Genomic DNA, 26,660 nt, shown 5'->3' on the forward strand with positions numbered 1-26,660 from the left:
ACACTAGCTGCAGTACTCATCCTGTTGAGGCTGCTGTTCCAAGGCCGGGTTTTTCTTTGAAGGTAACAATATTTGTATATTGACACACGCAGGTGGAACATCTGTTACAGTTCCCATAGTGATACAGCAGGAGTCTGAGCAATAGAGAGAAAAAGCTTAATCTCATTTCCACACCTCTCTGCCCAGGTAACTCCAACCTCCCATGCATTTCCGTATGGCACTGTTGATTTCATAGCTTATCAGATGTAGCCGTCATAGAGAGCGAGTATGCAAACGAGTGAAAAGGATTTGCCAAAGTGAAATTTCGCTTTAAATCCTACACCGTTCACCTTTCACCTCGCCCTCCCCTCTCACCTCTTGTCTTACAACCCCTCACACCATCACCTCTTGAACCTTTTGCTCCACATTAACCCCTCGCCTGCTTCTGAACTTTAATTCCGCTCAACAAGGTCATGATCTGCTTCACCTTCACATTATTTCACCTCTCCTCCCACAGCCACCACCCTTCACCACCAGAGGAAACTCAATTACCCCTCATTTCCTCTCCAATTCGATTCCCTCTCAAAGCAATCATCCTTCTCTGCGCATGAAGACGCCTCAGTATTTTCGTATCAGCGTACACAGGATCATAATAAGATTCATATATGAAAAGTACTCCTCACCTAGCACGATGCTTGCAAGACACTTTGAAACTGCAATTCCAGAGCTGCATTAGCTTGTACATTTACCTGTAGCAGACGCTCTTCTGCAGTGAACAACTGGCTGACAGTGATTTTAATCATTTGAAGTGTGAATACCAATCACACACACAGCATCATGTCCAGCACTTTGATCCTCAGGACAAGTGGAGGGAGGCAATGAATACGTGTAGAAATTAGAAGAAACAGGAAAGAAACAGAAAAAAGGGAAATGTAAAAATGGTTTGCTGAAGTGAGGGACTGTGTAATAGGAGAGATAATAGAGATGAGAAGAAGTGCCAAGAAGGAGAGAGGGGGCATGCTTTTTTTTTCTCGTTTCTCTCTCCTTTTTTTTTTTATCATGGCATCCCATTGCATCACTATAGTTGCACAAAAAAGTTAACTAGGAGGCACTCAACAAAGCGCAAAACCTCTGCCAAAACAGAACATGGTAGGATGAATGAGAGAGGGGAGATTTGTGGAAACCAGAAGGGACGAGAGGTGGTGAGAAGACAGAGTTGAGATCGACAGAAAGGAAACAGATCAGAGGTGGAAACAAGAGGGAGGATACAGCTGCTGAGAAAATCAAAGATAAACGTCTAATAGAGATTAAGTCAGGGAAGGAAAGATGTAAATTGAAAATGCAGTGACATACGTAAGTAAGAGATTCTGTGAGCTGCCATAAATAATGTAAGAAAAAGGGAGGTTCACCTAGGGACAGTGAGGAGGCTGTGAAGACTTTTATGAAAAATATATGAAGAGGTTATAAATATGGATATTGCTGTATGAATGGGCCACGGGCATCACAGTATCACTCCCTCTGAAGGTATTCCTTGATTAAACACACCCTCCCCACACACGCGCACACACACATACACCAGCATCAATGCTGACTCAGACAAGGTGGAAATTTAGTGTGAAATAGACCCCCCTTTCAGATAATGCGTGTCAGCTGCAGATAATGATGCATGGTTACTCAGACTCCCATTTTACTTATGGTCATAAACTGGAGTGCCCAGGCGGTGCAGGGCTGAAGACACCCAGCTGACTTCAACTGTATCAGAGGCGTTACCATGAAACCTGCCACAGTTCCAGGCAGGATCCGCCCACATGGTTAAGGTTAGGGTTACGTTTGGGTGAGGTCTTACGTATGTCACACCCGTGGTAGTGAATGGACAACAGGCCAACAAATTTTATGACCTATCAGAGCACTGATAGGTGAGAGACGTGTGTCTTAAATCCACATGATCCTCTGTGTAAATGAGACAGCTTTGGAGTTGCTGTAAGGTTGATTTTTTTCACTTTGACAGAAGCTAGGCCAATGGCTTCAAGTCTTTATGCTAAGCTAACATGAAATGCTACCCATAGGAACGCAAACACTGGACGTACAAAGTTAAAAATGGTATCGAGCATATTGTCTCAGACTGGAAAAGTCCAAAAAATTGTATTTTGCCCAGAACATTGGCGTATTCCTTTAAAAGTATAGAAAAAGTGTGAAATTTACGTAGCATTCAATTATTATTTTTTATTCTGTATTCTGTCTTATTTATATATATTCCATTATTTCTATGTTTTTTTCCTATCTTTAAATAGATAGATTGATAGATAGATAGATAGATAGATAAATACTTTACTGATCCCGAAGGAAATGTTGCTGCTGCAGCACTGTGAATTTCCCTGTGGTGGAACTAATAAAGGCTTATCCTATCTCATCTTATCTTATTTTATCTTATCTTATCTTATCTTATCTTAAATTGTCTAAATTTTAGGCCTTCATTAATATTGTACCCAAATGTACAGTACATCTTGGTTTTATTTTCACCACCTTGTAATTTACTAAAATTAAGAGATAAATGATTAGGTTTCCCATGTAAACAAATGTAAACAACACTTCACTAGTTAAGTTGGTATTAAAAGATATTAAAAGAAAAAGTAGTGAAATTCAGTAGTTGTGCTGCATTAATATATAAACATCTTGTCCTGTAACAGTGAATTTACTGTTGTCTGTTTTCTTGTTCTGCCCAATTATAGTTTCAGCCTTCCGCAGCTCTATTTTTGGTATTCTAGGTGTTAAAACTTGTCTTACATCCTCCAACACCCAGCATTGAAAAGGTCTAAAAATTCTTAAATTTGACTTTCTAAAACCTGCAGATCCATTCCAGTGGAGCATTCAGTGGAAGCTGTTGCACAATGGGCACCTTGCACTCATTTTCTCCATCCACATTTTCCCATTTTGCCTGCTTATTTAAGATTTCAGGTTGCCACTGCTCCCCTGTCACTGAGCAGCAGATGATGGTACATGGAGCTTATATTAACTCATAAGTTACTGCAATTAAATACAGGCCCATGTGAATATTTTGCTCATCCCCCATCTTCCTAACCCTTTGAAATTCTGAGTGAAATATTCAAGTCATGAAACCATAGATATGGAGCAATAATACTGCATAAATGGCTCATAAATGTTGATATACTAAAGGGCTCACATAAAGAGCACCCAATAGTACGCTGGTTTGCTGACACAGATATACAGTACTGTGGAGATATTATGAGTTAGCTGTTAATAGCTGCAGTTTTTGAAGGTTATACCACTGCTCCAAGGCAAAATTTTAACCTTATGGTACAAAAGAATGAGAAAAATTGTATGAAAGGATTGATTATTCACCATGAAAGAGCACAGCATTATTCACGTTTTTATAGCATTATTCACGTCAATAGTTATAATACTCATGGTACATAATTTCAATAGTGAAAACGAGAAGAATCAGACCATTCAGAGTAACTGAGTTATGGCAAACTTGGTAACGTGTATACATGCATCGCAATTTCTCAAAGCCCTGTATACATGCACTCCCCATTAACCGGGTTTCCCCCCGACCTCTGACCCTATTATTTAGTGTTTTTCAATGACCATGAAGAGCGTATTGTTTTTACACTTCCAAGCATTGTACAGTGTATGTTTATTGTGTTTATCAGGTCAGTTGCTTGTCCACTTTCTCCCCTCACAAATGCACACATGGAAAAAGATGTTTACAAATTGGCATATGGGTTTACGTGGCATAGTAATCAAGTTTCTCCAGGAGAAATCTAGCTGCCTTACTCCAATTTCTCTTCATCTCATATCCCAGTTATGGGAACTGGCTTTCTCATTCATACGGCACTTGAGAAATCCGATAACGGCTGCACACTGGTGAGTAACCTGATTATTAGGGTGCATGTAAACACAGTATATGTCTCTCCCCAGCAGAGATAAGCTACACCTGTAGAGGAGACTGGTTATCAGCCTTACAGAGACGTGTTTGAAAACACATAAAAAAAATTAAAAAAAAAAAAAAATGCAGAGAGAAGGTCCTTCAGCTTCCCTTCAAAAGGACAACGTGGCTTAAAGATACTTGTTAGCAAGGTGTCACACTGGCTGACAGTGGGAAGAAGATTAGTCATTACTATACTGTAACTGTAGTGGCTTTCAAAATTAGTTTATTTAAATAGATTAAATTTATTCTGAGAATCAGAATATTATATGAGGGCGTATCATGAGATTATAAAAGTGATCACTTTAAGGTGCTGTGTGTAGCATTTTTAAACATATAAATATATTGTAGTCATATTTATCTGGATTTTTTAATTTTTTGCCCAACCTGGTCGTCACATGTAGTACACCTAACTGGCCAGGAGGGGCCTCTCTTTGTGGTCCCTTTCTACGTTTCATCCCTTTTGCCTATTATCTGTTGGGTTTGAGGGGGGCGGGGTTCAAGTCAAATGCACCATCCCAATAGGTTAGTCTGTTTGAACCAGCAAAGCAGTACCACTATGAGTGGGTAAGATACCTGTTGGCACCCCGTTTCTCTCAGCTTGTTCAGGCACATGTTCACAGAGAGTGATCAAATCAGAGCATGATGTCACAATACTATAACTCTGTATATGAATTTCAAAACATGGTTATGTGAGCTATCTGACTGAAACCTGATCTGCTAAACCCATGCCAGTGTCTTTGTCCATACAGCACACAGGGAGGAAGCTGCTCTGTAGCAACCTTCTCCAAAACAACTGAAATCAATGGATAGTGTTTTTTTTTGTTTTTTTTAGAGTAGAAAGCAAAATGACTCCGTGCAACTTCTGAAGCCAAACAGTCAGTCACATCCTAAATGGAACAGACCTATATTTACTCCCTCACCCTTGCCAATTCTCTGCTACAGCCTTTAACAGGGGCTTGTTTTTGTTGTTCTTTTGGGAACTCTAAAAAGCAGCACCTATTGACTTCATTTGTGTTGGAGAGGGCTGCTGCTGAGTTGCACCAGCTACCTCCCTCCTGTGTGTTGTATACACACAAATACATCTATTGAGTAGATAATGACAGAATTCTTTTTTGGGCGGTGAAATGCTTCACACATCATCTTTAAAGCAACCACAGGCCTACATGAATCATTAGCATGAAGTGGTGTGACTGTTATCATTATACCTATATGAACAGTCCAAATACACAGTCAAATGACATTTTGTGCCATTTAGGAGACATTTTAAGGGACCATATATGACGGGGCCAGACATCTCACTATATCTTGAAATTCAGTAATGGCTCCTACTTCCATTAATCAACAACCCGCACTGCCTCTCTCTCTGGCTCACTCTCTCCTTTTTCTCATCCACCTCTCTGTTTCTTTCTCTCTTCTCTCACTCTCTCTGCAACAAGACAATGTGGTCCACTTAGCCTGCAAAGCTGACAGCTTGCTCTTTGTATCTCTTTCTGTGTGTGTGTGTGTGTGTGTGTGTGTGTGTGTGTGTGTCTCTCTCTCTTTCAACTCCATATACTTTGACTTAGCCTAATGAATGCACCCACGCTATCTTTTCCTCTCTATCTTTAACTGATTTTATGGACCATTTTGTTGAGAGCTTTTATCCCAGGAACTGCTTACTTAACTGTACCAAACGGCCCTGAAAGAGTTATTTTTGTCCTCAAAATGTGTTGTTTCCTCTCAGCCACAATAACACATTTATTTTTATGATCTGCATTCAATTATTAACCAACATGAAAACAGGGTAAACAAAACAATAAAGTAAAAACATCAGGCTCCCTGTTACACCACATACAATAGTGTACATAGAAAATTTTTTGGTAAATGGAACAGAAGGTCAGGGGAAAATACAAGCAAACAACAAAACAAGAGATTTACCCAGGGGAGGATCAAAAAAACCTGAGGATCAAAGCCCTGAAATTCAAACTTGTACACACATACACGCACAGGCACAGCCCCATACAGTGTCAGCAGTTCTGTTGTGGTGCAGTCAGTCCCAGTGAGTAATTGTCTCTCGGAGGCCACACACAGCATTATTTCAAACCATGCAGGGCTCAATGATCCTGAATCAAAATGTCAATATAACTACTGTACTGCGGACAGGAGGGAGTAGGACAGCCAGGGAGATATATAGATTGAGAGAGAGTAAATGGTACCACCAGGAAAAAAAAAAAAAAAAGAGATGAGAAAATAAATGGTAGTGAGAGACCGAGCACTCTCTTAGTGTTTATCTCCACTTCAAGGGAAACAGACGAAATTGGGGGCATAATGAACAAGGCAGCTCTGCTCTCCAAAACAAGTAGTAATCTAATGAATCATTCTAAGTTTGATCCTTTGAAATTGTTCTTACACACTACTGAGAAACTAACTGGCCTTCTTTGGCAAATGAATTCTCTGGTCGTCATAGTTCATTTTGTTATGTCAGGCTCTCCGTGCATGAGGGATGGCTGGCTGTCAGACATCTAGGGCTGCCCCCCGAAACCCCCAAGTCGACTTGAGATTCCTCAAGTCTCAAGCAGGTGTGTTTTTGTTGTTGTTGTTGTTTTTAAAGAAAGTAACATAAGACACATTCTCATAAAAATGCACTGGGAACATATTGCAATAGGCAATGGAAAAATAATCTCTTTTTGTATCCTTTTAGAACTGGTAGATGCACAATTAATTGGATTAATTAACCAGAGAATTGTGGAGGAGGCAGGTTTTTCTTTCCTAGGACAGCAACAGAACAAACTAATTGACTTATATTCATTCACTCTATGTAGCCTTTCCCTAATAAGTTATGGTTAAGGTTTGGGTTAGTTATGGCATAGGATACAACTTATGCCAAACCCAAACCTTAACCAATAAGCCAAAATTACCACCCAAACTCATTGAATCCTCATATTGATATCCCGACCCTACAGATGTCACTATCCGTGTCTCATATTCTTAAAACGTCTTGTAAGGTTGTTGTTTTCTGTGACTGGTTATGCTCTCACTCTGAACAAACCCATTTCCACACGTGGTTTGCTGTCACCCGAGTTTGAAGAGCAGTGTGCTCATTTGACTGAATGCCCTGAACTACAGGAGATAACGTGCCACAGCTCAAATAAACTGCTCCAACAAGCCTGCTGTGAAGGCATAAAGACAAGATGCAAACAGAGAAGGTCCACATCAGGAATGCATGAGGATATGCGCATGATGGCAAAAAGGAAAACATTTGGGAAAAATAGATTTAAAAACATGCGACAGACTACCATCTTGTACAGCCATGAGCCCAAAAAACACCGTCTCAGAGCACCGAGGGAGGCGTGGTGAAGAATGACAGTGAAAGGTCAGTATCTGGGATAAGACAGAGAGAGAAGCAAAGAAGAAAAGAATGAGGGAAGATATGCGGACTCCATGCAGAGAGCAATGTTTTCCTACTGTTAAATAGCCCTGACAGCCTGCCTAGCATAAATCAGCTCCTACCTGACTTGGAGGAGGACAAAAAATTGATTTCCAATTAATCACTATTTCCTTCAGCCCATATTTTCAGTGTAAATTCTCAGCGACAGTCGATCCTATGAGTTGGAAAAATTGACTAATTGATTCAAGTAAATAACCGACTATTATACGCTGAGTCTTACAAGCGTCAATCCTCCTCTGTGTGGAGAAATTATTCTACTTCGAAGTGGTAATAACAGCTGGTGCATTCACTATTTCAATGAATGCAACTAAAAGTAGCCCCCCCTTCACTGTCAGGGTTGTAACGGAGCACAAACCCAACAAACTTGCATTAACCTCCTTTATAATTGTGGAATTTTTAGGCTTAATGTGTAAGACCCAAATTCACGTCATATACGGTTTCAGACTGTCTGTACAGTGGTCCCTCGTTTATCGCAGGGGTTACGTTCTAAAAATAACCTGCAATAGGCGAAATCCGCGAAGTAGTCAGCTTTATTTTTTACAGTTATTCTAGATGTTTTAAGGCTGTAAAACCCCTCACTACACACTTTATACACTTTTCTCAGACAGGCATTAACATTTTCTCACTTTTCTCTCTTGTTTAAACTCTCAAAGTTCAAACCTTCGTAGAAAAATAAGTCCAGTATAATGCTGTAAAAAAAAAAAAAGCATGCAAAATTGCATTAAAAAAAATCCGCGAAACTGCGAGGCCGTGAAAGGTGAACCGCGTTATAGCGAGGGACAACTGTACTTCTGTTCTTCCATGTGTCAACACTTTCAACGCAACACAGCACCACCATCAGGCCAAAATGTCAAACATGCACACAAGGTATCACTAAATCTAATAGGAATGCCACAATATTTAGTGAGTGTATTCAAAAAGACTGCTTGATTTTGTTGACCTTTCCTTCCTGTGCCACTTTTAGGCCAAAATGTCAGATTTGTTGTCTCAAAATCTGTCGAGTGGATTGCCATGAAATTTGGACAGCGCATTTATGCTACACAGAGGATGAACCCTGTCAACTTTGGTGAACTCGTGATCGTTCCATTAGTGCCACTCCCACGGCAAAATGTACAAACACCATGCCCCTGAGGCTTCATCTTCGACTGGAGGTCATAGTTTACCCAGCGTTTGATTTACCGTTACAGTGTATATAGAGCTCATGCAGCTATTCATATAAGGGTGATGCTGTTTGACATAATAAATGATAGAGTAGATGAGAGCCATGCAGAGACGGAAAGAGAGAGAACCTCAGAGAGAATAGTGATACTCATGATGAATACATATGCAAGCACACTGCATCAGGAGGGCTCTCACTGCACGCTGGTGTGTGAGATGTGTGTGTGTGTGTGTGTGTGTGAAAGAGAGGCAGTTACAGAGAGCATGTGTTAGCACCGTGTTTGTGAGTCAGAGACAGATAAAAAGATTGAATGAGGATGCCTGCAGTGAGAATCTTCCCCTGGGAGATGTTTCAGGTGCTGTTGCATTATCAAGGTATGAGTGGCAGGTAGTTCTTTATTTTTCATTAAAATCACAGTAGCTGATGCCTAAGTCACTCAGTCAGTCTTCTTGGAGTAAAAAAAAAAAAAAAAAAACTCAAACATGAGGACAACATGATACACATCAGTAGACATTGATATTACACGCCGCAGAGATGATAACCACACATTCACCCTTTACAAGCTCAATTCTTCAACAAGCCACAGGAAGCCACATGAGGTTTCTTATTTTTAAATACCCAGTTAGAACACCTTTGTCTACTGAGTCACAGTGTAACAATCCGAAACTTAGTAAATAGATTACATTGCTCCACTGGCTTGCAATTCAACGAAAACATAATTACAGCTCGCTAGTCTTACTCCAGTAATCAAGGAAACTACTCTGAAACAAAATAAAAAATAAAGCTAATATATAGGATAACTGTGTTTCTTTGTGCTCACTAGGAGCACCACAGAGTGAGGGGGGGTTCTGGACTGAGGGCTGGCCAGCACTGCTGCAAGTGCACCCTGCTGGCTTATTGAATCATAAGATATGTATTCTTCTGCTCCCACTGGTGCAGTCAGCAGGTCAGGATACTTGAAGCCTTACTATCGTCATCCATCTATCACTGCAGCCTGAGGAAAGATATGCAAATCATCCTCTGTGCTAATGAGGGGGTTTTCTTGTGTTTTTTTTTTTTTTTTTTTTAAATAAATGTATTCCTTAGAAAGAAATAGCACCAGAGATAGATAGAGGGAGGACAATGGAAGAAGAGAATGAAGGAGGCGAACAGGATTTTTAAAAAATGATGTTGGAAATGCCACGGATGAGTGGAAGAGAGGAGCTGGATGAGTTTTTATAGAGACAGGGAAATTTGAGAGAGAGAATGCAGAGTGACGGAGATGGAAACGGCAGAATGGAGGACGGAGAGTTTCAAAGAAAAAGAGGAAAAGAGAAAGGGGGAGGTATGCAGCTGAGAGATGCCAGGACTGAAAGAACTGGGGCGATTTAGAGAAGAGGGGAAGGAAGAGAGGCAAGAGAGGGGGAGGGAGGGATGATGGCGAGATGAGGGCACTAAGAGGTTGAGAGAGAGAGAGAAGTGTGAGATGAAGACCTGAATGTGGGTAACCGGTATTTCCCAGTTCCCATGGTAACAGTAGACTGATGTGATAACCCCCCCTTCCCTTCCCCAAACACACACACACACACACACACACACACACACATTTCTTTCTTGTACTTCCATTTTCATACCCAGTGGGATAACATCCCACGCTGCCGCATACTGAACACACACACACTCACACAAATACACACACACACACACACACACACATGCATGCATATCCAACACATACAATACAGTATGCGTATATATGCATGATTGATAGTCATGATCTCTGCATATTTCATCTGGCTTTCAATGCACAACACTGAGGAGCTACATGCAGGCGTGAGGAAGAAGACAGAGGCATGACATTATCTTAAAAAATGTTGTGTTTCTACAAATGTTTTAGTTATTTGAGTTACTTTCAGTGTATTTGAGTTATTAGTTATCATTGGTTATTTATATTTTTTACTCAATCTTCTTCACGTATTTTACTTTTACTATATTTGAGCTACTTCTCAAGGCAGCAGCACATGTTGTGTCAATATGTATTCTTATCAAAGCAATACATCACATTTATGTGAGGTTTGCCAGTCAGGCAAATGACCTTGATAGTATGAACACACCATGCAAATACTAGGTTGAGAGACAGTAGGTGAATAGCTGTGTCCAAAGTAAAGAGACTGGCGTTTTAATCATAAAAAGTTGTCAGTGGTATTTCTAATGTGGCCTAGATTTAAATTAAATGTAATTAACTCAGTATAGCTGATGCAGCCTAGTTTAATTTCAGATGAGCAACCATTTATTCATTCACTGCAGTGATTTATTTTAGCTTTTCACAGTCTCCCATCGCCCACCACCCTCACTTCCTTTATAGAAACTGGGAGTGTAGTCTTTTGTGAAATAGTTCAAAATAGTGCCTCATTCTTGTATCACATTTTGCTTCCAGACTAACTTGCCAGGCCTTGCTAAATATAATTTAAAATCACTTGTTTGAATGTTAAAATTGCTATTTTGCTTTAGGGCTGCTACAAGTTCTCATTTTCTCTTTTGACATAAAAGTAGCTGTCATCATCCTGTTTCTCAATATAGTGTATTCTAAAGTGTTAGCCTGAAGCACTGGAGCCAGTGCTCTACCAGGGACACATGGATAATTTCACATTGTCTAAAACAGATGAGTTGACCAATAGGGCAGTCTCCTAAAAATGTGCATTTCTTTTTTTTTATGACTTAAAAAAAAATCATATAAAATGGCACCACTTCTTTAAGAGAGAGAAAATAGAAGAATGGGCCTCAGAGCAGCAGAGAGTGACTGGTAGGAGAGACAGGAATTAATGATATTTTTATAAGCCAATGAACGAGTCCTCACATATCTTTATGGCGCAGTGATAGTCAGACACTTGTCCCATGAAACAGACTTATAGAGTCAACAACCTCCCATAAACTCTCTCTCTCTCTCTCTCTCTCTCTCTCTCTCTCTCTCTCTCTCTCTCTCTGTCACTCCCTCTCTGTGCATGCAATAATTTCCAGGTTTTATTGGCACAAGGCGCAGCACTACTATAAAGATGTTATTGCTGACACAACACACACACACACACACACACACACACACACACACACACATATACACACATCCAATCATACAAGAAATAGATGCTGGAAGAGCAAATCTGTTATATCAAATATAGGTGCTGGTAAAGTCAAGGCTGCTGTTACATGATATGAAATAATGAGCCAAAGGCCAGGTCAAATGTCAATACGTATTTTAAATTTGGTTAGCCTTAGAGGAAGTATCCAGCCTTGAGTACTCTTATACTGTTGGCGATTATTAGTTTGAGATTTTGTGAATTTCAGGAGTTATTTTATGATACAGTGTGGTTATTTACTTATTTATTTATTTTATGTACCCTGAACTTAATGTTTTGGTGGGTGGTGGGCATAAGGGTACATAAATGTATGTAGTACAGCAATGAGTTCATGAACACTGGGGCATGCCTGTGATCTCAGCCACATGGCTGCATTGCATTCTGGTCTATTGAGGCTACTGTTGGTAGACAAAGTAGTATCTCTGCTTCTTCTGTGATGGATTTCTCCCTGTTTGATCAATGTTTTAACATTGTAACACTAAAATCTGATGTTTATAGCTGAGATTGTTTTACTATCAATCTCATACATACATCTCTTACATATTCATGTAAGAGATTGATAAGAGATTGAGTATTCATGCACATATATAAGAAAATTACACCTCCAGACTAAAAGCAACACACATCATCAATGGCTGTTTTTCTGCAGTGTTTTGGGGTGAATCTCCTTTTAAAACCTAAGGAAATTTCTAAGACTGAACATTTGGCAAGAAGCCTCAGTATTGTAAATCATCCTTTCTCTCGCCATGGAAACGTTTCACCCATAGTGCCCTCTTTCATCTCATGCGGTGGTTATTCACCTTAAGCACCTTTCAAAATTTAATGTAGGGCAGGTAATAGTGGAGGGACAGGTGTAGGGATGAGCCAGGTATACAGATGCGGTGATTATTATTGTGTGGTTGTTCCACCTTTAGGGGGAATATGGAACATTTTATACAGGCTGCAAACAAGAAATACATGTGGGAAAAAAAATAGCAATAGGTTGGCTCATGTAAGACCGCAAGTCTTGTTGTCCTAAAAGTTCTAGTTGCAAAAAAGCCATTCACTCCCACTTTAAAGCTAATTTTACTGCAACATCTGTGGTATAATTTGTATTAGCCTTTTTAATGTCAGGGATGCAGCAGCATAGCAAACTACCTAACTCTCCTAATTAAAGGCACAGCAGTCTGAAACAGTTGAATGCAACTTAGATCTTTACAGTTTTTTATAAACCCTGACTTGAAAGCACAGGAGCGTTTGCATTTCTAAATAGGTTAGTGTGTGCATACAAGAAAACAACTTGTTATAAAACTTGAAAAAGACTATTATGCATTGTCTTCATACAGAAGTCTATGGTGTATTGTGTTCATACAGAAATAGGAATTAAATGGCAGTGGACCAAGAAAAGATATAAAGGTTTGAAGAATGAATTTGGAGCAATGTTCAAGTATTCTGTGACAGCACTCTTGGGTTAATAGTTCATCCTCCAGTTCATAGCCCAAAACACTACAACAAATTTACTTTAGTTTATAAAAACACCTGCCTTGACTGTTATCACACAATTGAATGGACATTATTAGTCATAATGACCTTTACAGGTATGGGTTAGTAGGGCCCTACTACACCCTCTCATGACTCAGAAGGCTGTTATCATCAAACATTACCTTTAGCTTCTTTTGTTAGCTTTCGTTGGTTTAGCTTTCATTAGCTACTTGGTTAAGGTTAGAGAAATGTTATGGTTAGAAAAAGGTTTGTCACCATGATTAAGGTTAGAAGAAGTGTTGTCATCATGGATAAGGTTAGGAAATGTAACGTCATGTAGCGCTAACAAACGTTAACTAGCTATGACAGACTCAGGCCCCAACACACACTCTAGCCACTTTCTCAAACTTACACTGCCACAGTCACATTACCACTCATTCATACGTCACATACTGTGTGTATGCATCTTGCATACAGACTTATTATATGTGTCTTTATTGTATGTGTAGGTGGATTTACTGAATATCACTGTTGCACTTTACTGTTTGCTTGCACTGTCTTGTGTTTCTTTGCGCTTCTTCTATGTTGCACTGTGGTCCAGGAGAAATGGCGTTTCATACCACTGTATTTAGCTGGGACGACAGTAAAGCTTCCTGAATCTTGAACTAACCTGCAAACATGACTCCCTCATCAACACAATATTCTGAAGTATGGAGCTATTTGCACACTGGCTGCTGGCTGGTGTTAATACCTCTTAAACCGCTGTCATGTGAGATTACTATTAGATCCACATTTGAGCCAATAATGCACATGGATATAATACATGGGCATTTTAGTTGTACATTTTGATGGTGCTTGTCATGCATTAATGCAGTGTTTCTCAACCTGGGGTCTGGGGACCCGCAGGCATCCTTGAGTTGGTTCCAGGGGGTCCACAGAAAAACAATAATATTTTAATTTCACAATTATTTTACTGACCAGAAGTCAGCCAAGTGATAGAATGTATAAGAATGACTATTCAGGTCATACGTTTCACACAGATGCTTACGGAACAGACAGCTATGAAATTACTAAATCTAATCCCTGAGACTACATCATATCAAATATGGGTCCACAGTTTGATGTGTATCAATCTGGGGGTCCTTGAGAACAGAAAGGTTCAGAATCACTGCATTAATTTATAGATGGCAATTAGTAACTATGGTTTCTCACTACACCACAGGTAGCATGAGCTGAAGATGTTTATTTGTAGCTATCAATATTAGTTGGTATTGCCGAGTCATTTTGGGGCCAGACTGTGGCATCTGTGCCCAAAGAGAGCCCACAGCTGAGGCCAAGCAAAAATTAGCCAATCTCTCCATGTAGCCTCATCTGCTAAAGTTAAATTAATTGTATGGACGTTAAGGGGGAAAAAAAACATCTCTGTTGATATCTGGATGTTTTTTTGTTTTTTTTTTCATTTTCTGTCTTGGTTTTTCTGGGGCGATGTGCAGTGGGAATATGGACTCTGACTGACTGATTGACAGCGCCTAAGTGGCTTGCTTAAAAAGTGCATCAAACTACATTGTTCCGGAAGCATCAATGTGACTAATTCCCTTCCATCTTTCAGCCAACAACAACAAGCTAATTGCAACAACACAGCCAGTCCAAATCAAGACCGCCGATTGGCTTCCCAGTTGCAATGCATGCTAGCCAATCCCAGTGCAAATAAGACCTAGATAACCACGCATGATAGGAGCAACTTTGTCCTGAAAAAAGCGTTTTCCTTTTATTCTCGGCATTCAGTGAGGCAAGGCTCATTACACAGGAAATAACAAATTTCACCAATTAATACCAGTCTTGCAGTGGCTCCAGTTCTGAAAATTTCCCTGGTGTCAGCCTGTACACATATGCAAATGTGAAGGCTTTATGAATTGTCTGCTGCTGCGGAGTAGTATAAGGCACTGGAAGCAGAACTAGAGTGTTAGAAAATAAATATATTGTATTCATAATACATTACCATCATGGTTATAGATACTGCTTTGACCACGACCTTTAAAGCAGTGGTAAGTAGGACAGTAAAATTGGAGCTGGAGTGTTGGAAGCTCTTGATTTATCACCTCTGCAGGGCCACGGTGTCAGAAGGGAGCAGATGTAATAGCAGTGATTTGGTCAGGGAGGTAGGATGGCTAATGGAGTGGTGGTGATTAGATTTACAGAGGCTGCTGGGCAATGTAGTGTTTCTAATTGAGCTAGTAGGATGTCTGTGTGTGCTGATGTGTGTGTGCGGAGTGAGGGCATTTTATGTGTGTGTGTGAGTGTGTGTGTGTGTGTGTCTGTGTGTATACAGTAAACCTGGTCCTAAATGCAGCAAAGTGGTTATAATTCTGTCAGGGTCTTTCACACAGTTCCTTCTGATGTTTTATATCATACACACCGTATTATACACACATCTATGCATGTGGAATTATTCATTCATAAATCATAATATGGTGGACACAAGCGCGCGTGCACACACACACACACACACACACTCTACTGAAAAAAGCCAGAAGTAGATTTTAGCAGCTTAATGTTGCAGTGATGCTATCTCATAACAGCAGTTTAGGTTAATGGCAGCAGATAAACTGTGATGTCAAGAGATAAACAGAAGGATAACATGCCAATGAAACACATCACAGAAATAGACACACACAGACGTACACACACACAATACACTGTGCTGTACTTTAAAATTGAATCTATGTGCGTATACAGACTGTAAGAATACTGATTGCCAAGTATAGATCTCTTGGTTACCGGCATGTTTTACAGCACGCTATTTCCAGCAACATAACAGCAGCATAATCTAATATCTTGGTTCTGTTTTGGTAATAAAACAACAGTCCCATGTCTTCCCATCCTTACTGTACCTACTTCTCATTATGGAGAGCCAGAGTGAAAGATTATATAAAAGAAGCAGCAAGAAAGCAAAGTAGACGCTAAACAGCAGTCTCCAGGGGGGTAACCAACACTGTTTGCCTTCCAAAGCACCTTGAAACACTCGAGCAGCGGCAGTGATTTCTGTATGGATAAACAGGATGGAATCACATTTGTATTCCAGAAGAGAGACAGAATTGACTGGATGCTCGACTTCCCTAGGAATGAGGACAGCAGGAGTGTGGCATGAGGTGGGAGAAGAGTAGAAGACAGGACGGGAGGTGTTGAGGAGGACGGGTGGGAAGGAAGGGAGGGAGAGGGAGAGGAGAGGACAGAGGTGAGAGGAAGGAGCATGTATGGCAGTCATATTACGCTAAAAATATTACCATGATGATGTATAATACCAGTCTTTATCAGTAATTATTTCAAGTGTCAAAGTTTTATGTCACACATTTCAGCTTGGAGAAACCACAAGGGTCATTGTGCTAATCTGTAGCCTACCACAACAAGTTCCTGTGTGCCGTGTGTGTGTGTGTGTGTGTGTGTGTGTGTGCATGTGTGTCTGTCCTCACTCAAAGTGCAGCTCAATCTTTCTCTGTTCCTGCCTCATGATTGGCTGTTCACGTGTCAGTCATGGATCACAATTATGTTAAATGTTAGTGACATCTTATTGAGCATTTTGTTAACATAGGAAAAATGTAGACAAATATATTGTGTTAAGTATTGGTATGGTTTCATTGCCTGGCCCTACGTGCCTCGATTGCCCATCAGTGCACCTCTCTCATTTCAGTCAATAGGCCTGTTGTTTTCTACATGGCTGTTTACTTTGGTAGAATAATCAAAATAAAAGGTCAAGAGGCTTTACAAAAAAAATATCATCACTAAGTGAACCTGTATTGTGTGTTTACAAAACTAAGTAAAATAATCTTGGGTGGATATGAAGTTTATCTTTCAGTTTTTGAGCTGTGCCAGATTTATGCCAGCAGATGACAAATATCCTTGTGTCGGGGCAGTCACACAAGCAAGCACCTCACGTGCCCGCATTGCCAATCCATCCAGGCCTGGCATCAAGGCGCAGAATGTCTGGAGAAATACTAAAACCTCCAGTGAAACTCAGAAAAACTAAACCAAACGAGCAAACTTTAGAACCTCATTAAATCTAAAACAAAATGGAAAACAAAAATTCAAAACAAAATGAAACTAAAAAAACTAATAAAACCGCAGATCTATAACTTTAGTCATGGCTCTAATTAGTTTATCCACATTGTAATATCTACCATATTTATTTTTAGTCCTGCTCACTGAATTTGTCTCAAAAACAGTTCAGTATTTATATTCAATTTATATTTATATTCAATTCATGAAGCATTTAAAAATTGTAAAAAAAACAAAACAAAACAACACTGATGCTCAGGTGGGAGAGATGCAATGATGAGCCATCAGATACACAGAGTGCAGGGCCGATTGATCATCAATGCCACAGTGAGGAGGAGGAGGAGGAGCGCAAATGTCCTAATTTGTGTTAAGCACATGCAGTGTTTTGTTTATGCAGAAAAGAAACTTTTTTTCTGGGGTCATATGCGAACACGGTCAGCAAAAACCACAATGCTGACGTTGTTTGTAATGTTGAGCTGTGCTGGCCAAAAGAAGGAAGCAGCTGTGTGACCTGGTGTTGTTTCACACAGTTCTTACAGTTCTGTGGGAGGAGGTGTGGCATTCTATCAGCTTCAAATGGGAACGCTGGTCACACTTTCTTTGGATAGTTCCCTATAGATATTCAACAGAATGTCAATTGACACATAACTTAAATATCATCTAGAGTTCAGCAAAACATCAATAAGCCGTAAATGATATTTCAGCAACATATTGACATACACTACTCACAAAAAGTTAGGGATATTCAGCTTTCAGGTGAAATTTCAGGATGAAGCTAAAATGCATTCTAACCTTTACAGGTGAACTTAATGTGACCTTCTGTAAACTTTTGAATGCACATGTCCAACTGTTCAATGTTTCAGTACTTTTTGCACAAGTTGCTGTTCTCTAACAAGGAGTTTAACCGCAAAATTCACATCAGGTGTTTGATGCTCCAGCTCATCGAGGTCGTATCATTAGGGAACGGCTGCTGGAGACTGGGGTACCTCAAATGGAGTGGCCTGCACTTTCTCAGACCTGAATCCCATAGAAAACCTATGGGATCAGCTGAATCGCCGTGTAGAGGCTCGGAGCTCTGTACCCCAGAACCTCAATGTCCTGAGGGCCGCCCTTCAAGAAGAGTGGGATGCCATGCCTCAGCAGACAATAAGTCGACTTGTGAACAGCATGAGACGTCGTTGTCAAGCTGTAATTGATGCTCAAGGGCACATGACAAGTTATTGACACTGACATTTTTTGTTGTGGTATACCCACCACTGTTGTTGGCTTTTGTTTCAAGAAATTGTTTGAGATGAGGAAATCACCAGTGTATGCTTCTACTTAAATGCCCTACTTTCATCATATAATATCACTGTAGCGTGAACATTTTACATTTTCCATAAATTTCACCCAAAAGCCAAATATCCCTAACTTTTTGTGAGTAGTGTATCTGTTGACATTCTGTCGAATATGTTTGTTGACTTTAATCAAACACGTACGCCTGGCTGACATTATTGCTGGACCCCAGCTGTGTTATTATGAAACCCACCAGAGTTTTGGGCACAATACACCCACACAGTTGATGGGTGTGGTTGGTTGGGGGAGGGCTTATGTCAAGCGTGTTTTAGGCAACACACCAACAAATTTTATGGCCAATCACAGCATTGGTGGGCATATCTTGCCCAGAACTCCAGTGGGATACTTAATAACAGATATATCAATTGACATTGTGTTGAATATCTATTGGGGGGAAAAGTGTTAACAGAAAATCCGACAGGCTAAAAAATGGTGGCAAAATCAAGACACACCAACAGCTGGTCACACTTTCAGATTTTGCATGCACAATTTTGATATTTACAATTTATGTTTATGTTTAACAGGAATAGATTCAAGTTGAATGTATGCCCTTTTTTAAAACAATCTCTATTATATAGCTCCACTATGTGCCTGATATGACTTGTTGAGTTACTATGGCAATGACAAGGGCTGCCACAAACCAGAATGTAATCATGATGTTTCTTGCAGCTGTCCATAGCATGTGCATACAAGCCTTGGTAAAGGGAAAAATATTTTTCTGTGACACTAATATATCTCAGAACTGATTTTATGACTCCATGTTGTATACAAATTGACAGTGTCCCTAAGTATGAAATGCAAATAATTATACGTACACCAGAACATTAGATATAGGTAACTCCCACTCAAAGAGATAGGGATCTGATTTTGTTCGTTGTGATCCTACTGCCAAGGGGTGTTTCCAAGATGGCACCCACGTGCCCTGTCTTATTCTATTTTACTTTTGGTATTGGCTCCAACATGCAGAAAGAAATCATTGTTGGTTGAAAAAAGCGTATGAACCCATATATGCATGCATGTACATACATGTATATACATAGATAAGTGTCTGCTAAGGTAGATTGTTAGAATGACAGTTCATATTGGGCTTGCTTGACAAGGCCTCAACAGTGTAACACTATGAGCTTCTCTCCGAATAATGAATAGTAATAATGCCCCAACAGTCTACAATGTGTGTGTGTGTGTGTGTGTGTGTGTTCACATGTACATGAATTCACATGTGTATTCTAGAGTGTCAGTGAGAAGCTGCCGGAGTTATCTGGGTCATAGTGGATGAATTTTTAATCATACTGTAGTGAGGTAACGACACACAAAAAGCTGAAGATAGCAGCGAGCTGTGTTATGCTAATCTCATTTGATCGAACTGATGGCAGTGGCAGTGCTTGGCTCTTGTGATAAATTGGATTTATACATGATAGCAAGCATCCTCGCTCTGGGCTCTCTCACTGTAGGGCCTCCCTGCCTCTGCCTCACACACACATATTGCACATGCAGAGACACGCACACTTTGGCACAGTGAAAATCCTCTGCCACATACTGGACTGTTGAGATGGGTAGATTTGTCCAATCTGTCCCGCTCGCTTTCACACACACACACACACACACAAACACACACACACATATATATATACGCACACATACAGGTAGATTGTGGTTCTGTTTGTCAGATTATGACCATCTTGGGTATTAGAGCAGCGATGGCCTTAGAGAAATCGCTTATGCGCTTCTGTTGTGGGAGTGTAACAAATCATTTTAGATTAATGCTGCCCACACCTCATATGAGAGGGAAGGCTCCAATCAATATCACTTGCAAGTTTTTCACATGAGTTAGAAAATATTAAGTGAACAGCAAACATTTTTCCCATCAAAAAGTCACACTACAGTCTTTGTAACCCTTGTGGTTTGCACCTTACAGAGACCAGTCTTGTTACTGCACTGTAACTACTGTAGTGACTGGAGAATTGTATTACCTATTTTTCATATCCACAAACCTACAAAACTTATTTCATTTCAAGGCTACTCTACTATAGCCTACAAGTTCAGATCTACCTTAAATTAATACTTTACCTAATTTATTTGTTCATTTGGGTACTTATTTATATATGTATTTAATCATGAAATTATTTTTTTTATTAATTGTATTTGGCCCAACAAACGCTGTCTCCTGATTTTGTACCTTAACATTTAGAGGAAACAGTACACATGTACCTTTTTGCCTCTGAATAAGGTACACATTAATACCTTGAGCTCCAATAATTAGCCCTAGGCGATACATTTGTGTAGACTGTACCTTTTATTGAATGGATAATTTAGCAACATACACTCAGTTTTGTGACAGGCATTAGTTTGTTGGTTAAAAGAAGCATGCCTGGTAAAAGTAGCATTAATTTTGGATTTATTTGCGTTAATTTTCCACATAGTCTCACACTATATATTGGAGCTTTCAGAAAAATCCAGGATGTCAAGTTGTGGGCTGATTGCCAGTTGGACATTGACCTGAACACTATTTACAAGATGGCATTCACGGTTCATAACATATAACATGAATGCAGCATGACTGTGTTTCAGATCAAGTGCAAAGTGAATTTTCCGTGTTGCAGACTCGCATGAATACTGCCACAAATTTTTTGCTCGAGTTGAAAATTTCAGGGTGAAATTTCAATGTGAAAATTTGCATCATTTCTGTCACCATGTGCAAACTCCTGTCCATTTGCGTCTTTGCATTGACTTTATATGCAATTGTGCCATGTGAAAAATTTGCTTTGTTTGGTCAGAAAGTGAGACTTACTTAGAAAAGCAACTGATATTGAGTATCATTATGCAGCTGGTTGACTACTCATGATATATTTTACTAAATCTATAGCTAGTTAACAACCAGACAGTGATGGTTAGCTAACCAGGTTCTATAGTTAGGTAACAAGCTGACATAAAAGATAATAAATATAATTTATCAGTAGTGAAAGGTTCTCTTTCCAGTTAAAAACAGCAATTTCACTATTTTCATTAGGTCTGTGATGAGATGGCAAAGTCAGACATTTTGAAATGCAATCCTTCTGTTCACATTGTTCCAGGTGAACTGTCATGGGAAAAAATTGAAATTTCATAAGGAAATGTCACCAGGGCATGAAAAGACACAGCAATGATACATAATTTACATGGGAGTCTTCAGTTGTTTACTAAGGATGTTCAATATGACTGCTGAAGGGTGTGTTGTATCACTCCAAAGCCCTCCATAAGGGGCGGAAGTCAATATATTCTCATATATTCTCAAGAAAGAGAATAATATATATGAGAATAAATATATTCTATATATTTTGGTGCTAAGCTTCTCCAGTGTTGTCAAAAATAACCCGCATGGTTTGGTCATTAATAGAGAGATCTTGAATCTTTTAGTTTATTTTTGGAGCTGTCTTCTTATACCAGATCCCAGGGCTTAACTAAGAAATGTGCAAAATTGACTCTCTCTCTCTCTCTCTCTCTCTCTCTCTCTCTCTCTCTCTCTCTCTCTCTCTCTCTCTCTCTCGCCCAGTCCTTGTTACTGATTCGTCAGGAGATGGTGGTTTCTCAGAAGAAGCTGGGAGACTTTTGCGAGGCTCTGAAGCAGTACCTGAAGAATGTCTCTGCTCAGAGAGACTGCTTCCAGTGAGTATCACCACTGCACTACTATAACACTACTATAACACTACTGTTACATCTACCAATACTACTATTGTCACCGCCACTACTACTACCTCTGCTGTTACACAGTGTTTCACAATAAGTGTGTTTATGCATTCCCAGAGGGTTTAGGGGAGACACTGCCAACTGTTGTACATAAAACGTCTTTGTTTTGGGTTGTTTTGATTTTTTTTTTTTTTTCCATACATGCATCCAAAATCCCAAATGTCAGTTACTTAGTATATTCATTATTTTATAACAACATGTGAGCCCAAAAGCCTCTTTGGGTTTTGAATTGAGAACACATTTGGTGTTAATGTGTGAATTTACTGGTGTGGTCCTTTCAGTAGCACCTCAGCTTCAGCAGTTCCTGTCATGAGGCAATTACTATTCTGGTCTGTCTGATCCTGTTCTATTTAACTTACATGGATTTTCTGAGTCTTATTTAGTCCGCATTCAGTTAGGTTTTAAGCGAGTGTGTCATTATTATAATGCCTCTCAAGTCCCCAGAGGTGCTAGTGTAATGTCAGGTACCTCCTGCCTATAATATTGTTCCTGTATTATATACCTATATAATATAACTACTGTGCCTATCATGAGCCTCCTGCTCCCTCCACTCTGAGCCATAGGGTGCTGTGAGACAGCCTAATATCCAGAGAGATTTCTCAAACTCCACATATGCCCTTGGTGAGCCTACCAGGTACTGGCTCTGTTGCATGTTCTTCTATTTGTAGCACATTCTCACACACCAGTTATGTCTCTTGGTTTCTGGGATAATCGAGTTGTGAGAGCTTTGCGGTCAGAGATGAAGGTGAATGGGGCTGACATCTCTATTTTAGAAGTTCAGAAAATACACTGAGCTATGTCCTCATTAGCAATGCATTTGAGGGAAGAGTTAAGCCATACAACACACGGTGCTGTTATCATCCAAGAATTGGTTAAACGGAGCAGCAAATAGCACCTTTTAGAATGGTTGCCTGGCAAATGAGACATCACCTAACAGCAAGGTCAACAAGCAACTACATGCTGTACATCAAAGCTAAATATAGTGTACAGAAAGATGGGACATTTTTGCAAATGGTGTCAGGTAGTGTAAAGTCTGCCCGTCAGAGGTCACAGATGTAGCTAACTTTTAATTTCTCAATTCAAGAACTTCATCCAATCAAAAACCCTCCTCCTGTGAAACTGATTTAATACGTTTACCATCATGTCAACAGAGTTAATTGAAATTTGGTGTAACGTCAGAACTGCAAACCATCTCATGCAGTGTTCACATTTAAAAGTCCAGAATCCAAAAAAACCCCAAAAAACCCAAAAACAAAACATAAATCCACAGCTTTTTGCTTTTTGTTGACCTCCATCACAGTTTACCACATTTTATAAAGAAGAGTGCCGGGACATTCTGTAATAATCAGCTGAAAGTTAGCAGAACATCGTGAAGGTTTGAGAGTCTCTTTGTTTTTGCTTTGGGTCTAGATGCCAGGTCGAGGCAGGGCAATATTTTGATAGTGTGATATGAGAGAGATATGGCATAAGTGTGTTCTTTTCAAGGTTTTAAAAGCCGCATTACAGTAAAAGGATGCAATTTTCTCAGCTAAACACATCACTAAAGACTGTTTATCCAAAATCTCTTTATGTGTGAACATCTTATGAAAGCACCAATAATCATCCCTTTATTACTGTCACAATATTCTCAAAGGTATTCTCTCGAAGATATGGTGGCGCTTGATTTTGTCAATATTGCCCAGCCAGAGAAGATATTATAGCTTATGATAATCGCAGAATATGCATATAGCCATTTTCAGCCTTTTTTTCTTAAGTGAAGTAGTGTCTCAGTGTTGTGTCAAGGTGGAGAGGTTACATCTTTTCAATCAAAGCCCCGTAGCAGTGGGTTGCGGCTTTCCCACCAACTCAAAAAACCTGTCTGAAGCAGCTGTAGGAAGTGAGGAGATTTCTCCATCAAGGGACCGGTAGCTGTGTGAGGAAACTTGAAAGAGGCCATTGTTTGCACTATGTGGCCACTGCAAACCAGAACTGTAAAATTTCTCCCTGCTGCTGTTAAAGTCCATTACTATCTCCTTGTTTGAGTGAAGAAATTATCCGAGCAACAGCTCACTAAGCTGTATCCTAAAAGCCACTTCAGCATTGTCTTTTATCATATTACACCTTAGGCAGAATGAAACACATAATCATTAATATATTGTGGTATCATTATTCCTTTTAACAACTTTCCTAACAGCTAGAAAGTCAATAACTCATAACTTTTGTTTCTGGCGTTAGATTGATCATGCGCATACTGGTACCTCACTTAGTTTAGAGGACAGAAATATCAATAAAAAAGTGTGGTAAATAATGGATGGGAGAGAGGGTGTCTGGATGGAGGAAGTCTTCTCCACCGATTATCTCTGAATGGACCTCTCTTTGCCTGTGTGCTCTCTCTTTAGTGCACTCTGTCATTCTTTATCCTCGTCACGGCTCATCTCTCTTTCTCCTTTTCTGTCTCTGCATTTTATCTTTCACAAACTATCAGCGTTTAATACTCTGTTTATTTTGTCTCTGCCTTCCCTCCTCATTATCTTTTGGCATGTATGTGTGCCTACTTCACACACACACACACACACACACACACACACACACACACACACACACACACACACACACACACACACACACACACACTTAATTATAACCTCCAGCAGAGCTCACACAATTAAAGTTATTTCTTTAAAAGCCCCCTTAGGGATATATAACAGCCTGCTTGCCCACTGCCCTCTTCAGGTTAAGAGAGGAACTGCAGTGACAGAGTGATTCTCCCTTTTTATGGCCAAGTGATGAAATCCAATTTTCAGATCACAATAAAAGACTAGAAATAGCAGAATAGCAGCACATATGTCCACATCGTACCGAACAAGCTCAAGTGAATTTCATCCAGTTAATTGCAACATCTGTAATGTTACTTTTAATCTTTCCTGCATAAAAAATGAAATGAAATGAAACTTCAATTCATTAGTAAGCACATTTCAATAAAAGGGTATGATGAGCCTGATCTATCAAAACATTGTGTGCATTAAACATTTCATACTCCCTGCATTCACAAATTCAAAGTTTGAACATGTTGGCTACTAAGTTGTCGCTCTCTTGACGTTGAGATGACAACCCTTGCAGCTCTCATTATCATGACTAATATTCTAACTAATACACAAGTGATTCTGTGGATATTAAACATTCTACTTCAGTTATCATTTATAGATCCGATGACCAACTGGTACAGTGTTAGGAGTTTGCTTCTTAGTACTTGCTACATGTTTCAAACAAGATCACTGTCAGACAGGAACTTTGTGTCCTGCCAAATATTGTAACAACAGTCTTGTTGGCAAATTGAGTGTAATCATGGGGAAAAACACCACCATCCAACTAGACTTTTGTCTAATGGTAGCATATGGACATCATGCAGTCAGTTATTGAGTCCTGTATACCTGTATATCATCACATATACAGATTCGATTCAATAATGATGAACGACTCTAATTCTGCATTAGATGTACAGCTGCTGCACCATTCATTCACCATGATTGATTGATTGATCTGGCTATGCCGGATAACACCATATAATTATTATTCAAATATTTTTATTGAATTTTTCCATTTTTTATACACACCAACACACATACCAAATAACACACATCACATACGCCAGCACTCAAAACAACAAACATACATGACCCGTACCAATAACAATGGGTAACAATAAAGTAGAATAGGAAGGGACGAAGAAAGAAAGATCAGTGGCTACTGTGCATTGTTGTCAGAGAACTCATTTGCAAAATAGTTTAAAAATGGTTGCCAGACCTTAGTAAACTTTGTGCTGGGACCTCTAAGTGTATATTTAAGCTGCTCAAGCTTGAGATGGGACATGACATCCTCCACCCAGCGTTTGTGAGTCGGCAGCTCTGTTTTTTTTTTCCAACTGGAAAGTATCAGGCGCCTAGCCAGCAAAGAGGAAAATGCTATAGCCTCAGCCCGGGTTAGGTGGTATCACCTAACCCGGGTGGTATCAATATACCACAGGTGGTATATTGCCCTAAGGGAGCATTCCAAACAGCGCAGTCAACGGGCTGGGGTCTATATCTGTGTTACACATACATGAAAAGGTTTTGAATATTCCTGTCCAAAATGGAGCCAACTTGGGACACTGCCAAAATGTGTGACTTAGAGTAGCCGGACCTCGCTTGCACCTAATACAGGTCGGGTCTAAGCCAGCGTAGATTTTGGCCAATCTGCTCGAAGAGAAATGTAATCTATGCAGAACCTTAAACTGTACCAGTCCATGTCTAATGCATATTGAAGAAGAGTGTACCAGTTCAATTGCTGTCTCCCAGGCGTCCTCAGGAATATCGATCCCTAACTCTTCCACCTATGCCCTCGCTAAGTGGCCGAGAGATGTCTGAAGTCTATCATATAGCATCGAAATCACACGTGCTCTGTGGAGATGTCAAAAAGAAGTGTTTTAGGACAAAACCGCATACC

General features: G+C 39.8%; 1 protein-coding gene across 1 annotated transcript in view; it reads left to right on the top strand.

Moving 5' to 3' along the window:
• The window catches only part of necab2 (N-terminal EF-hand calcium binding protein 2), a 150,320-nt gene that overhangs the window by 119,331 nt on the left and 4,329 nt on the right, over positions 1 to 26,660 (top strand). Inside the window, exon 10 of the mRNA XM_030053284.1 lies at positions 22,006 to 22,118. Within this exon, the coding sequence (XP_029909144.1) occupies positions 22,006 to 22,118 (113 nt within the window). The remainder of the gene's footprint in view (positions 1 to 22,005; positions 22,119 to 26,660) is intronic.

Source organism: Myripristis murdjan, chromosome 6 (genome assembly GCF_902150065.1).
Source record: "Myripristis murdjan chromosome 6, fMyrMur1.1, whole genome shotgun sequence".
NCBI classification, from domain to species: Eukaryota; Metazoa; Chordata; class Actinopteri; order Holocentriformes; family Holocentridae; genus Myripristis; species Myripristis murdjan.